Source organism: Sparus aurata, chromosome 10 (genome assembly GCF_900880675.1).
Source record: "Sparus aurata chromosome 10, fSpaAur1.1, whole genome shotgun sequence".
Classification (NCBI taxonomy): Eukaryota; Metazoa; Chordata; class Actinopteri; order Spariformes; family Sparidae; genus Sparus; species Sparus aurata.
The window spans coordinates 2,346,679-2,363,262 of NC_044196.1; the positions used below are offsets into that span (position 1 = coordinate 2,346,679).

Below are 16,584 nucleotides of genomic sequence, written 5' to 3' on the forward strand. Positions count from 1 at the left end.
TAACTAAAACAGTGTTTTCAATAAATGTAGTGGAGTAAAAAGTACATATTTGCAGAAATCCTCCAGTAAAGTACAAATAGCTCAGAAGTGTTCTGAGGTCCAGCAGTGGAAACGTTGTCAGAGGTAATAATCCTGCTGTGCTTATGTCGCCCTCTGGTGGTTGTTTACCAGAACATCAGTGATGAACTCTGATTGTCTGACAGGAATCTTCATCTGATATCTTATAACCTGTTCTTCATGTGTTTCTGTGAAGAAAACATGGTCTTGCAGCTGAAACACGCTGATGAAGTGAAGATGACACAGATCCACATTAAAGACGTTGGACTCTAAAAACACTTAAAATATGAAAGAATGTCCATTTATTTATTGATTAAATCATCTTTTCAATTTAAATGCTTACAGCAATAATTAGTATATGCAATACATGTTTATATTTAACTTTTGGTGTGTATTTCCATCAAAGGTTTGGTCTTAAATTTCATATAAAGTGGCATTAAAAGGTGTTAAAAGTCTTAGATGTGACGTGTTTCTGTCTGTAAACACTCTGTAAAGGTAATGATACATGTTGTTACTGCAGAGACCTGCTGTCTCTACATCTGAGGTTGTATTTACAGTTTACTGTCAGAGTTCAAAGGATCTAAACCACATGTTTCAGTCCAAACCACCATGTGACATCACTCTGACATCACTGATCAATAGTCCTCAATAGCGAGTGTGTAGACTGTGTGTGAGAGTCAGACTGTAGAAGAAGCTGACGAAGTGTCCTCCTGTCTTCATCCGTCCTCCATCAGCTCCTTCACCTCCATTTAGTCTCTGATCCAAAGTCACATCAGATCAATCATCAAAGATTGACCAACAGACCGATCAAACAGTTTGATCAGCCATCAGAGGACTTGGATCAGTGGAGCTGCTTCTGTTCCTGATGTCCTCTGTTTCATCTTTGATCTGAGTTCTCACTGCAGAGGAGACAGAGGACAGTTAGACAGAGACAAGCAGCCAACCAGAGACAAGTAGTCAACCAGAGACAAGCAACCAACTAGAGACAAGCAGCCAACCAGAGACAAGCAGCCAACCAGAGACAAACAGCCAACCAGAGACAAGCAGCCAACCAGAGACAAGCAGCCAACCAGAGACAAGCAACCAACCAGAGACAAGCAGCCAACCAGAGACAAGCAGCCAACCAGAGACAAGCAACCAACCAGAGACAAGCAACCAACCAGAGACAAACAACCAACCAGAGACAATCAGCCAACCAGAGACAAGCAGCCAACAAACCAGAGACAAGGAACCAACCACCCAGAGACAAGCAGAAAACCAGAGACAAGCAACCAGAGACAAGCAGCCAACCAACCAGAGACAAGGAACCAACCACCCAGAGACAAGCAGCCAACTAGAGACAATAAGCCAACCAGACACAAGCAGCCAACCAGAAACAAGCAACCAACCAGAGACAAGCAGCTAATCAGAGACAAGCAACCAACAAGAGACAGGCAGCGAACCAACCAGAGACAAGCAGCCAATCAGAGACAAGCAGCGAACCAACCAGTGAGAAGCAGCCAACCAACCAACCAGAGACAAGATACCAACCAGAGACAAGCAGCCAACCAATCAGAGACAAGCATCCAACCAACCAGGGATAAGCAGCCAACCAGAGACAAGCAACCAACCAGAGACGAGCAACCAACCAGAGACAAGCAGCGAACCACAGACAAGCAATCAACCAGAGACAAGCAGCCAACCAGTGACAAGCAACCAGAGACAAGCATCCAACCAACCAGAGATAAGCAGCCAACCAGAGACAAGCAACCAACCAGAGACAAGAAACCAACCAGAGACAAGCAGCGAACCAGAGACAAGCAACCAACCAGAGACAAGCAGCCAACCAGTGACAAGCAACCAGAGACAAGCAGCCGACCAGAGACAAGCAACCAACCAGAGAAAAGCAACCAACCAGAGACAAGCAGCCAACCAGTGACAAGCAACCAGAGGCAAGCAGCCAACCAGAGACAAGCAACCAACGAACCAGAGACAAGGAACCAACCACCCAGAGACAAGCAGCCAACCAACCAGAGACAAGCAGCCAACCACAGACAAGCAGCCAACCACAGACAAGTAACCAACCAGAGACAAGCAACCAACCAGAGGCAAGCAGCCAACCAGAGACAAGCAACCAACCACAGACAAGTAACCAACCAGAGACAAGCAACCAACCAGAGACAAGCAGCCAACCAGAGACAAGCAACCAACCAGAGACAAACAGCCAACCAGAGACAAGCAACCAACCAGAGACAAACAGCCAACCAGAGACAAGCAACCAACCAGAGGCAAGCAACCAACCAGAGACAAGCAACCAACCACAGACAAGTAACCAACCAGAGACAAGCAACCAACCAGAGACAAGCAACCAACCAGAGACAAACAGCCAACTAGAGACAAGCAACCAACTAGAGACAAACAGCCAACCAGAGAAAAGCAACCAACCAGAAACAAGCAGCCAACCAGAGACAAGCAGCCAACAAACCAGAGACAAGGAACCAACCACCCAGAGACAAGCAGCCAACCAGAGACAAGCATCCAGAGACAAGCAGCCAACCAACCAGAGACAAGGAACCAACCACCAAGAGACAAGCAGCCAACTAGAGGCAAGCAGCCAACCAGACACAAGCAGCCAACCAGAGACAAGCAACCAACCAGAGACAAGCAGCTAATCAGAGACAAGCAACCAACCAGAGACAAGCAGCCAACCAACCAGAGACAATCAGCCAATCAGAGACAAGCAGCAGCCAACCAGAGACAAGCAGCCAACCAACCAACCAGAGACAAGATACCAACCAGAGACAAGCAGCCAACCAATCAGAGACAAGCAGCCAACCAGAGACAAGCAGCCAACCAACCAGAGACAAGCAGCCATCAAACCAGAGAAAAGGAACCAACCACCCAGAGACAAGCAGCCAACCAGAGAAAAGCAGCCACACAGAAACAAGCAGCCAATAAGAGACAAGCAACCAACCAGAGACAAGCAGCCAACCAACCAGAGACAAGAAGCCAACCAGAGACAAGCAACCAACCAGAGACAAGCAGCCAACCAACCAGAGACAAGAAGCCAACCACAGACAAATAACCAACCAGAGACAAGCAACCAACCAGAGACAAGCAGCCAACCAACCAGAGACAAGAAGCCAACCACAGACAACTAACTAACCAGAGACAAGCAACCAACCAGAGACGAGCAACCAGAGACAAGCAGCCAACCAGAGACAAGCAACCAACGAACCAGAGACAAGGAACCGACCAACCACAGACAAGCAGCCAACCACAGACAAGTAACCAACCAGAGACAAGCAACCAACCAGAGACAAGCAGCCAACAACAGACATGTACTCACCATTGACTCCAAGCTCCACTGTTTTCTGTCTCAGGATGTCTCCGTCCTTGTTGTTGATGACTTCACACTCGTATTTTCCTCTGTCTGTCTCTTTGGGGTATTTCAGGGTCAGACTGAGGTCTCCAGTCTTCAGCAGGTCTTTCTTCATCTCTGTTCGGTCTTTGTAATCCTGGTGCTGTTTGTCAGGCTGGTCAGATCTGTTCTCATACAGGTGGACTCTCCTGTATGAGGGTTTATAGCAGTACCACTTCACTGTAGCATCCTCAGGCAGGTCAGGTGTTGTTCTGAAGGGCAGCTGGACAGACTCCTCCCCCTCCTCCACCTCCACCTGACAGTCTGAGAGGAAACAAAGCACAACATCAGCTGATCAGACAGCAGCAGCAGTTTTGAATAACTTTATTGACTGATGATATGATGATGATAGCAGCGGGTAACAGGGGACAGAAACACAGGAAGTAAAACCAGGTTTTCAAGGTGTTGGACATGATCAGAGTCCTGATGGTGTTGTGATGTTTTGTCCCTGTGGTCTTCACAGTAATGTCTCATCTCAGTGTTCAACTGCTGTTTGTTGCTTCTCTTTGTCACTTTCACATTTCTGGACGTCAAATTTAACATTTTCTTTGATCAACTTCTTCAACAGGAAGTGAAGATTTGTTGAATCAGCTGAAAACTGATCATCAATCAATAACTGATACAAACTATTAAAGCTGTATTTCTTTGTTCTAAGTGATGAAAAGATTTGTTGTTTCTTTCAGCTCGTTCCTTCAACTTTCTTCTGCATCAAATAAAAACATCACATTCAGATCAATACTGTCAACTCTGATTGGAAATCAATCAGCTGATTGATGTCAGTCAATCAAAAAACAACACGGTCAACAAATGAAGATTGACAGAATCTAAATCATGTCAGTCACATCCAAAGAACAGCTGGTCATCAACAACACAACAGAACACATGTTTATAACACCACACACTGGAACACTTTACACATCTTTCATCATTCTGTAATCATTCAAATCTAGTTTTAAACCAGTTTCAACATTTTTACAAACAGTAAAACAGCATCATCATCCACAGCTGTCTCTGTTCTGTTTCTTCTGCTCAGATACACCAACATCTTTGTCCCCCACACAATGAAATTAAGAAGCTGCCATTTGTCTTTAATTCTCTGAGAGGACCTGTAGCCCAGAATGAACTTCTGCTTCAAACAAACTCCCCAAATAGTCTGAAAACATGTTCCACATCACAAACAGAGGCAGCAGTCGACAACACTCCATGAAACAATGAGAAACAGTCTCAGGATGAGACAAAATGGACATGTTAGTGCCATTTGTGACAGAATCACTGTGTATTCCTGCAGTCAGCCCTGGCCTCTGATTGGCTGTACAGTTAACAGGCTTGCCTGTGTTTAGATTTTGGTTGAAGCTGTGGAGCCTTAAGAGCACAATAGTTTTTGACCATGCTTGAAACCACCTTTGTATTTTATTATGTTTTACTGTGCTTATTATGCGCTGTTGTATGATTGAAGAACGCCTCAGTAAACAGTAAAAAACGAAGAAAGTGGTCCAGGACCGTTTGTTGAAGCATGCGTCAACTGCATGCTAGGACTCCATGATTTAAGAGGGTGGAAGGAAGAAAAGACGGAGCCACATTACAGGACAGACAGGACTCACATCAGAGTTAATAGCCGTTTTTAGACAGAGCAGCGAGGCGCCAATTTGTCCGTCCTTTTGGCGGCTCATTCCGCAGTTTTAGACAGAGGCCGGCAAATCGGGGGTCTGCTCTGGTTCGCTGATATTCCGCCTCGGAGTGTACACTTATTTCCGCTTCGACTGCTATCTAAAAACGAGGCGGAAATGTGGCGGCCTCTACGTGAGGTGGGCGGAGGTGTCAATGACCTGCAAACCAGGAAACAGCTGATCACAGCAGTCAGTCCATCACTTTATCCGCGGACATTAAGATGAGCAACTGGACAGCCGCTGAGATCCAGGAGATGCTAGCGCCTCCTCAGTCTCTGTAGCTGTTTGGTTGTGTTAGCTTGATGTTGTGTCGGCAGGCTAAGGACAGTCGCTACTTTCAAATTAAAAGCCCCCCGCTAGGAACCCAGTTCTAAACTCCAATGGGGTGCAATGTAAAGCTCTTATTTTGAAGTCAAATTCGTTGTCAACTGTTCACAGCCCAACTTAGAGCTTCACCTCACGTCACATGTTTACACCTACCTCAGAGGCGGCTTTTGGAAAAGGAGGAATATTACGCCTCGGTTTTAGAAAGACAGGCCGGCACATTGCTGCCCTTAACTTGGAGCAAATGTGCCGCCTTTTCTATCTAAAAAGGGCTAATGACAGAGACAAACACAACACATGACAGGTGATGACATCAAATGTACGATACTAAAATCTTGGTGATGAGAACTCGACCTCTGTAGGACATTTTTGTTATAATCCACTTCCACCTCGCTAGACGACCTTTAACATTCTCCCAGTTATGAAGAACAAATGAAGGATCACCTAAAAACACTCCTCAGTATTTCAGCCCCCGTCTTCCAGATCAACCCTCCAGACACACTGAGCTTCTTCTCCACTCCACCAACACTGACAGCTTCACTTTGTGACCAACAAACTTTAACAGTCAACAGGTAGACGTCTATTCCTGGAGCTTTCCCACTCTGATGCTCTGCAGAGCAGCATAGAGCTCATCAGAGGAGAGAGCTGCTTCCAGCTCTACATGACTCTGCTGCTCAGCCTGAGGAAGACCAGTGTAGAAGCTGAGAGACGCTGCCTGCTGCTCTCTGTGCTCACATTCAAACAGCTCACTGGAAAAGTTGACAGCATGTTTGTGGATTGCAGTGTGATCAGTCAGCAGCTGCCCAGTGTCAGACCTTAAACTGTGAATGAACCTCTTCTGTCCATTCTTACGCTCCACACCAAAGAACAAGTGTAATGGAACATCCATCTGGGCAGAGCCAGCCCTGGGCATAGGCAGTATAGGCAAATGCTAGGGGCGCCGTCATCCAGGGGGGAACCAAAAACGGGGTGAGAAAAAAAATTATAATCATAACATTTTTAAAAATATATATCTTTTATTAGTGCCATTACTACTATTATTTCGAAATATTATAGTAAGTTAAGTTAACGTTAGGCCTGTTCAGGTGTTATTTTACAGGTGTCTTTACTGCTTGTATGTCACTTAAACTGCTATTAGTTTTCCATCCCCTTTGTAATAGTGTACTTGTGAACCTTTGGCTTATTGTGTCACAGTTTATGCTTGTTAGAGTTTACATCAGTGTTGAAATGCAGTTAAAGCGTATTACTGTTAATAATCCACACCTTAGCTTTCCCACATCATTCATATATAGCGAAATATATACACTGCACTTGCACTCTTGTTACACTATATTGCTTTTCAATGACAATAAAGTTGAATGGATCTCATCACATTTTCATTATTATGTATAGCACATAGCTCTAGTTTAGTTTAGTTTAGTTTGTTTATTTCAAATATGTAAAAAAAAAAAATTATCATACACTAATGGACAGTCATAAAAAAAATAAAGAGAGAAATTAAAAATAAAAATAAGAAATTGAAAATAACAAAGTATAACAAAGTAAAAAACGGAAAACTATAAATTCTGTTTACATATCCGAAAAGGAGTGGGAAGAAGTATAAACTTATTCTATTCCGCCCCCTTCTCTTCTCTCTTCAGATGTACTTTGAACATATATCACCACCAACCCAGTGACACAGCATCAGATGCTCCTGTCCTCTACCTCAGCACAGCAGAGAGACACAGCATCAGGTGCTCCTGTCCTCTACCTCAGCACAGCATCAGGTGCTCCTGTCCTCTACCTCAGCACAGCAGAGTGACACAGCATCAGGTGCTCCTGTCCTCTACCTCAGCACAGCAAAGTGACACAGCATCAGGTGCTCCTGTCCTCTACCTCAGCACAGCAGAGTGACACAGCATCAGGTGCTCCTGTCCTCTACCTCAGCACAGCAAAGTGACACAGCATCAGGTGCTCCTGTCCTCTACCTCAGCACAGCAGAGAGACAAAGCATCAGGTGCTCCTGTCCTCTACCTCAGTACAGCAGAGTGACACAGCATCAGGTGCTCCTGTCCTCTACCTCAGCACAGCAGAGAGACACAGCATCAGGTGCTCCTGTCCTCTACCTCAGCACAGCAAAGTGACACAGCATCAGGTGCTCCTGTCCTCTACCTCAGCACAGCAGAGAGACACAGCATCAGGTGCTCCTGTCCTCTACCTCAGTACAGCAGAGTGACACAGCATCAGGTGCTCCTGTCCTCTACCTCAGCACAGCAGAGAGACACAGCATCAGGTGCTCCTGTCCTCTACCTCAGTACAGCAGAGTGACACAGCATCAAGTGCTTCTGTCCTCTACCTCAGTACAGCAGAGTGACACAGCATCAGGACTAGAGGCACCAACAGACCTGCTGACTGGACATCTCTTCTGACTGACACAGTGAGATGAGAGTTAGTTCAGAGAGGACCATTTAATACAAAAAGCAGTTACACATTTCCCAAAAACAAAGATGGGAGAGTGTCACCATGACTTTTGTAACAGAGTCTTAGTAAATGCTGAACAAATCAAACGAAGCTGGCTGATGTACTCAAACCGAAATGATAGCTTGCACTGCTTCTGCTGCTAAATGTCTTCTCCAAAAGAATACAGACTTAATTAGGAAGGACTAAAGGACTGGAACAATGCAAGTCACTTGCTGAAGGTTCATGAGGATAGCCGGGAGCACAATACCCACATGGCAACATGGAAGGAGTAGGAGGTCGTTTTGCAAAGTGGCTGACAATATATAAGCGAGAGATGGCACTCTGAGGCTGAGAGATAATATGTTTGCACAATGCCTTCTTTATACTGTATTTTTATCACTTGTTTGTTTCCTCAGTTTTTATTTGGTGTGACATTTTTGACTCTTGACTCTTTGACTCTTCAAAAATATCACACCTCTTCCCCCCTCCTCGATTTCACAGATGAGATGAAAAAGCTGGTCAATGTTGGACTCAGACTCACACCCCGCCCAAATCTGCCACGCTTGAAACCACCATCGCCAAAACGTCATCGTGCCCCTCCGCCCCCTCTGAATAATCTTTGGCCTCTACAGTCTGAAAACAGCGAAGCACATCCTGTCCATGCTGACAGTACAATAAATGCTTACTGATATGTGCCGGGTCCGGGCTACGAAGTTGATATCACTATTGTTCCAGTTCCAGTTCAGGCTGCCTCCTCAATTTCTGTGCTTACAGGTAATAGAAAAAATGTGAATTTGTTGAGAAACAGGAAATGCGGGACTAAATGTGCCAATCCATTCAATTTAGCTCCCATTCCTCTTCAGCCACTAACTGTCGCAAAACATTGCACAGTTGGTTTTGATACTATAACTGTAGCTCTATTAAACATCAGATCTCTGGCAGGAAAATCTTTTTTAATACATGACTTTATCATCAAACACAATCTTACTTTTATGTTTTTAACTGAAACTTGGGTAGACCAGGATAACAGTGCAGCTGTTCACATTGAATCAAGTCCTCCAAATTTCTCTTTCATAAGTGAAACTAGAATGCATAAAAAATGAGGAGGTGTTAGTATTCTGTTTAATGAGTTACTCAAATGCAAGCAGATGTTTTATGGAAGTTTTACTTCTTTTGAATATGTTGCTCTTCAGGTAAACTCATCTTCTCGAGCTATATTTCTAAACATCTACAGGCCACCTAAATACTGCACACATTTCTTTGATGACCTTGTTGAGTTACTGTCTCTTATCTGCACTGACTTTGATTGTGTGTTAATTGTTGGTGACTTTAACATCCATGTCGACTAGCCTGAGAACAGATGGACTAAAGAACTGTGCTGTGTCCTTGATAACTTTGGACTCACTCAACATGTGACACAACCCACACACAACAGGGGCCACATCCTGGACTTAGTTATCTCAAAGGGTCTGAACATATCTCTTCCACACCACCGCTCTCTAGGATGTTTGTCAATGACCTAGAACTTCATTTCAATTCCAAAATTACAAATGTCATGAATGCCATTGCACCCACTAAAGTGAAGGTGGTCTCTGGTAAGAACAAATCTCCATGGAGAAACGCCACACTTGTCAAGATGGAAAAAAGGGAATGTCGAAAAGCTGAGCGCAGGTGGCGAAAAACAAATCTCATCTGTCTACCAGGGCCTGTAATGAATTTGCATCATTCTTCACTGCCAAAATTCAGAACATTAGACAAGCGGTCAGTGCCACTCTACCAGGTACTGGAGGTGTGCTGTCGTTTTGTACACCTAAACCCAACTCTAATACCCTGACACAATTTGATCCAATTAATGACAAAAACCTTCAAGACATTATACAGCATTTAAAGTCTTCCTCCTGTAGCCTGGATATTTTACCAGCAGGGTTCTTCAAAAAAGTTTCAGACTGCATGATTCCAGATCTGCTGCAGATTATCAACACGTCTCTTCTCTCAGATTTCTTCCCCCAAGCCATTAAAACAGAAGTCATTAAACCACTCCTGAAGAAGAGAACTCTAGACACATCAGTAATGAATAACTATAGGCCCATTTCAAACCTCCCAATTTTAAGTAAAATTATTGAAAAAGCTGTCTTTCAACAGCTGAACAATTACGTAATAATAAATGGCCGTTCTGATGTTTTCCAATCAGGATTTCGACCACATCACAGCACTGAGACGGCCCTCGTTAAGGTCTTCAACGACATTCATTCAAACACAGACAGCGGAAAAATCTCAGTCTTAGTATTACTGGATCTCAGTTCTGCGTTTGACACAGTCGACCATAATATACTACTGGACCGATTGGAAAACTGAGTTGGACTCTCTGGTACAACACTAAAGTGGTTTAAATCTTATCTAAATGAGAGAGACTACTTTGTGTCTATTGGTGACTACACATCTGAACGGATGAAAATGACAAGCGGAGTACCCCAGGGCTCCATTCTGGGGTCTCCACTATTCAACATTTACATGCTCCCTCTAGCTCAAATAATGGAAAACAATGAAATTTGCTACCATAGTTATGCAGATGACACACAAATTTACATAACCATATCACCAGGGGACTATAATCCCATACATACCCTGAGTAGATGCATCGAACAAATCAATGATTGGATGTGTCAGAATTTTCTTCAGTTAAACAAAGATAAGACTGAAATAATTGTTTTGGGATCCAAGGAAGAACGACTTAAAGTCTCTGCTCAGCTTCAGTCTGTAATGTTGAAAACTACAGACCAAGTCAGAAACCTTGGTGTGACTGTGGACTCAGACATGAATTTCAGCAGCCATATTAAGACAGTTACAAAGTCAGCCTACTATCACCTTAAGAATATATCCAGGATAAGAGGGCTTATGTCTCGGCAGGATTTGGAGAAACTTGTTCACGCATTTATCTTCAGCAGACTCGACTACTGTAATGGTGTCCTTACAGGACTCCCTAAAAACTCCATCAGACAGCTGCAGCTGATTCAGAACGCGGCTGCTCGAGTCCTAACAAGAACCAAAAAAGTAGATCACATCACTCCAGTTCTTAGATCTTTACACTGGCTTCCTGTCTATCAAAGAATAGATTTCAAAGTCCTGTTGTTGGTTTATAAAGCATTGAATGGTTTCGGGCCAAAATACATTTCTGATCTGCTGCCGCGTTATGAACCATCCAGACCTCTGAGATCGTCAGGTACCGGTCTGCTTTCAGTCCCCAGAGTCAGAAGTAAACATGGAGAAGCAGCTTTCAATTACTATGAGCCACATATTTGGAACAAACTCCCTGAAAATTGCAGGTCTGCTCCAACACTCACCTCTTTTAAATCAAGACTTAAAACATTTCTTTTTGCCACTGCTTTTAACTGAAGCAATTTAAGTCTTTGAACTGCATTATTATTCTGACTCTACAGTCTTGTTTCTTTTAAAGCTTCTCTATTTTAGCCAACTTGTTTTGATGTCTGTCTCTTGATGTTTTTACTGGTCTTAAAATGCCATTTATTATTATTATTATTATTATTATTATTATTATTATAATTATTATTATTATTTCTAATGCAATTTTTAATGTCTTTTAAATGAAATGTTTATGTCTTTTAATGTAATTTGTGTGTGCCCGTAAAGCACTTTGAGTTGCCTTGTGTCTGAATTGTGCTATACAAATAAAATTGCCCTGTCTTAAAAGAAATAGAATCTTGAATATATACATGCAGTTTCTGTGTGAGTGAATGAAAATTGATTGTGAAATGGACTGCAATACAAGGGGGTGCCGCCTAAGATTTTACCTAGGGCACCAAATTACTCAGGGCCGGCACTGCCTCTGGGCTACAGTCTGGAAGCTTGACCGAACCAGAACCCCCTGAGCTGAGACACCCAGCAGGAAGCTAAAAGAGACTTTTTAACTTCAGTGTCTCAGTCTGGTTCTGGTCTCTGGTTGTCTCAGCTAGGTCTCAGACTTCTTCCACTTCAGACCACAGAGATTTTACTGAACTTATCAAGGTCTTTGTGACATTCTGTGTATACTGCTGACAAAGCCAACAGGGCTGATAACACAACTTTTAAACACATTAAAATGCTGTTTAAAACAATAAAACAATCCAGCCTGGCCACAGACAGTGAGTTATGTTCAGTTGTGTCCAGGTGTTTTGTCTCTCCACACATCACACAACTCCTGAGCCTCCATGAGGTGAAGCAGACGAGTGTGAGAGGCAGCGTGAGGCTCTGCATGGTTCCTGTCTGACCTGCTGTCCTCAGTACTGTTACAACCTCCACCCATAAATACATATTCCTCATTATTACATTCCTCAATCACTTCATTTAAAACATGTAGAAACACCACTCTCTCCACTCCCACAGCTGGAGCATCAATATTAATAAACACCATCTTTACGTCTTCACACACTGCTCTCACTTTTAACAGACGGCCTTTAATAATTTCTTCACTTTCTACAGACTGAGGAAGAAAGTTTGTGGAAACAACAAGTCCAGCCCCACAACTGTTACTGGTTTGTGACTGAAGAAGGTTTCAGCAGTCCACTCTGTCCTCCAGTCAGTCTGGTTATCAGCAGTACTGTGTGTCTCTGTACCAAAATAACATCCAGCTTGTTGAGAGGACACAGCTTGAAGAGAGACGCCCTTTTCCCATCAGCCCTTGCTCCATTTACATTCAAGCTGCCTATTCTTATGTCTCCCATGGCAGAGAAAAAAAGGTGTAAAACAAAAACGAGTGAACAAAGCAGGCAAAAGAAGAAGTAACTATTTGACTCATTCATCCAAAACATTTAATCCTCTCAGAAGACACATAAACAGTATAATCAAAATCCTCCACTCTGAACTTCAACATCCAGTTGAACTCCTCAGTGTTGTTCAGAACCATGAAGACCTGCCTTCTGAAGGAGACAACATGTCTCAGGTGTGGAGGTTTACAGCCCAGAGGAATCAGTTTGACTGGAGACATTAACTGTCCGTGTCTCTCCAGTTCTCTCTGCAACATTTCATTACTAATGAACGGAGGAACTCTGGACAGAATGATGTCTCTGGCTGGATGAACCAGCGGTACCACCTGAACAAAGGTGTCCTGGATCACTACACCTCATTCAACAACTGTGCTTACTTTATCAATACTATCCAGAAAAAAAACGACTCCATTGTTCATCCTAGATTTGGAATTTATACCATCATAACCGACTTTTTCTCGGATTACTAAACTGCAATCCACCACAGAGCAATTAACAGTCAGACAAAGTTTAATTCCATGTCTGCATGTGAGCGTCTCCAGCTGAGGACGATTGATACTGATCCACTAAAACTACAGCACAGAATACTACTGCAGTAATAAATCTAACAAACAAAAGACACACTGGCTCGAGACAGACAGAGAGAGAGAACTGACCTCTGACCTGTATCTATAGTACTGACCTGCAACTACAGTACTGACCTGTATCTACTGCACTGACCTTTGACCTTCAGCTCCACTTGTTTCTCCATCAGGTTGCGTCCCTCCCTGTTGTAGACGGTGCAGGTGTAGATGTTACTGTCTCTGTCTGTGGTGTGTTTCAGGGTCAGACTGAGGTCTCTAGGTTCCAGCAGTTTTCTCTTCATCTCTGTTCGACCTCTGTAACTACTGTCCTGTTCTTCAGGCTGGTCAGAACCGTTCTGATACACATGGACCTTCCTGGCGTCTCTGGTCCTCCACTCCACTTTAGCATCTTTAGGCAGATGAACTATGGTTTTGCAGGGCAGCTGGACAAACTCCACCTCTGAATCCACCTCCACCTTGTAGACTGAGAGTACAACAAACCACAACATCAGCTGAACAGACAGCAGCAGGAACTGTGATGGTAACATGACCTCACTGTCCCATCCTTCTCTTATAATCCCAGACTTTACTGTCCCATCCTTCTCTTATAATCCCAGACCTCACTGTTGACTGTCTGTCTCAACAGTCAGGGAGCTACCAGAGTAAAGATGCTGCTCAGGTGCATGATGGGTAGTGTAGTAGTAGTGACATACCTGACATGAAATACTGCCTAAAATGTACTAAAAGAGCTCCAGAAACAAGAAGTCCAATAGCCAGGAGAACCAGGAGAACCAGGAGAGCTTTGGCCCATGATGGGATTCGTTCTGTGGGAACCAGAAACATAAAGAACATGACCTCTGACCTCTGATCTGTATCTACAGGAGGTTTTAGGGTTAGTTGCTGACCTCTGACCTCTGATCTGTAGCTACAGGAGGTTTTATGATTAGTTGCTCACCTTTGACCTGCAGCTGTACCTCCGTCACTCTCAGTTCTCTCTCTATCCCCATACTGAACCCTCTGACGGTGCAGGTGTAGGAGCCGCTGTCAGAGAGCTGGAGTTTTGTCAGATGGAGGCTGAGGTCTCCAGTTTCCAGAGCGTCAGTCTTCATAGATGTTCGGCCGCTGTAAAGCAGGTTTTGGTCTTTAAATTTGTCACCTTCCTGCTGACGCTGGTGGACGGTTGAAGGATTGAGATCGTAGCGGCTCCACACCACTGAGGGCTCAACCAGTTCATCAGCCGGAAAGTCACAGGTCAGCAGGACAAACGGGTCCCCCTCATACAACTCCACAGCTGAGGCATCCTGGGAAACTGTGAGGTCACACAGGCAGAGAGGGTCAATGACAGCAGCCTTATTTCATGTCATGAGTGAATGTGGTCCTCTGCAGTGTGTGCAGCCTGTAAACTGTGCTGCTAAAGCTCAACTCAGACTCTGTGTGAATGAAGGCCAACATTTACATCCACGTGTGACGCTACTGTCAACAAAGCATCATTATTACGTTTGTGAACAGAAGCCATCAGAATGTGAGCGAGCTGCAGGGATCTAATCCTGAAGAACAGAAGTGAGGACAGTGTGACTGTACAGTCTTCTACATTCATCAGGGTTTAAAGACACAGTGAACATCTGCTGCCTTTAATCTGTTCTTCATGTGTTTCTGTGAAGAAAACATGGTCCTGCAGCTGAAACACACTGATGAAGTGAAGATGACACAGATCCACATTAAAGACATGACGTTGGACCGAGGTGACGGTCAGATCAGAGGGAGGAAGGTTATCTTACCGTGCACGAGGATCACAAACACCACAAACATCTTCATCTTCCTGTCACAACTACAACAAGCACAAAGTCCTCTTTACTGAGCTTCACTTCAGAAACACATAGAGGACATCAGTTCACAGCCAGTCGTCACTTTGCTGCTGCTGACCGTCCACTGACACCAGGACTGAACTGAACTGAACTTTCACTTTGAGCTGTTTCCAGTAAATCACATGTTAGATGCTGCTTCCTGTGACGCCCACAGCTGTGGTTCGCTGTTTCTGTCTTCATCTCTTGTCTTAGTTCTTTATTTTTGCCTTTCACCGCAGTGAAACTCAATAAACAAGTGTCACGATGGCTGTGCTGACTGTTCTGCAGTTGTCTCAGGTGTCTCTATTAGAGAGACGTGTCTGTGAGCTACAGCAACATAGACAGGTGTTTGAGAAGGTTTGACACGAGGGATGTGATGGAAAAATATTAGTCAAACTCTTGTGTGACATTTCTATAACCCCGTGTGTTTGTATGTGAAAGGAGAAGTGGTTAAACGAATACCACATCCTGTCTCAGGAGTTGTTGCAGTCTGTTTCCTGTATGATGCATATATTGTTTAACCTGCATTTAACCACTAACAGTAGTTGAAACGAACACCACCTGTCATTGAGAATGTGACCTGAGAAACATGAACTAATGAAGTTTTATAACTATGTTCAGGAACAAAGACCACGCCTCAAACTCATCTCATTTCTGCACGAAATATATTTAAGCACGGCTCATCCGTTCACTCCCTCTTTGACTGATTCTCTACATCGTCAGAACCGAAAAAAAAACACACGAAAGAAAGCAGTACCTTAAACCATGGAGAATGAACTCTCACTCGAACCCGCCAGACAGCGAATTGTTTGACGACATCCCAGAGTCCTCTCCATCACGAGCATCCCTCCTCATCAGCCAGCCCGGACCCGCTCAACCATACGACACTGAAGTTAGCCTCCGATTTGCCAGCTTCCGATTCGGCACTTAAGGGGAAAGTTATGGGGAAATTAACGCAAGGTGCAGTGCGACTGTTTGTACACTCATTTTCTGTTTTTTGTGACACTTCTTGATGTAAAAACATTTTAGACATTTTAGGTAAGACATTAACTTTGCCTGACACCCGCTATTGTATTTGTGAAACATTTATCTTATTTGTGAAAATGCTAAAGGGGAGATTTCACCGTTTTTGTTTGATACCTACAGACCTCATTAGACCAGGTCCAGATCAAAAAACACTGTATCCAGACTTCTCAAATGTGGCCTAGATTATCCTACAGACGCTAAACATTCATTATAACACAGTTTCTGATCTGTGAAACCTTTATACTATTTGTGAAAATGCAATAAAAGCAGATTTCACCGTTTTCTCATCATATAGACCACATTACACCTGGTCCAGGTCAAAAACCACTGTACCTAGACTTTTCAAATGTGGCCTAGGTTATCCTACAGACGCTAAACATTCATTATAACACAGTTTCTGATCTACTGATGAGTTCAAACTGTAGTTAAGCAGTTATGTGAGGTTTCAGATTCAGAGTGAATCAGAACTATCAGAGCTTGATACTGGATCAGAGTTGATTGAAT

The 16,584-nt window shown here is 43.7% G+C and overlaps 1 protein-coding gene across 1 annotated transcript; it reads right to left on the reverse strand.

Moving 5' to 3' along the window:
• Nucleotides 1–336: 336 nt before the first annotated feature.
• On the reverse strand, nucleotides 337–14,518 carry LOC115590019 (uncharacterized). The gene is made up of 5 exons (XM_030431260.1): nucleotides 14,166–14,518; nucleotides 13,924–14,034; nucleotides 13,368–13,694; nucleotides 3,386–3,721; nucleotides 337–956 (listed from the first exon to the last, which is right to left on the reverse strand). The coding sequence occupies exons 1-5, from the start codon at nucleotides 14,317–14,319 to the stop codon at nucleotides 865–867; spliced, it is 1,020 nt and encodes a 339-aa protein (XP_030287120.1). The 5' UTR covers nucleotides 14,320–14,518; the 3' UTR covers nucleotides 337–864.
• Nucleotides 14,519–16,584: the final 2,066 nt, after the last annotated feature.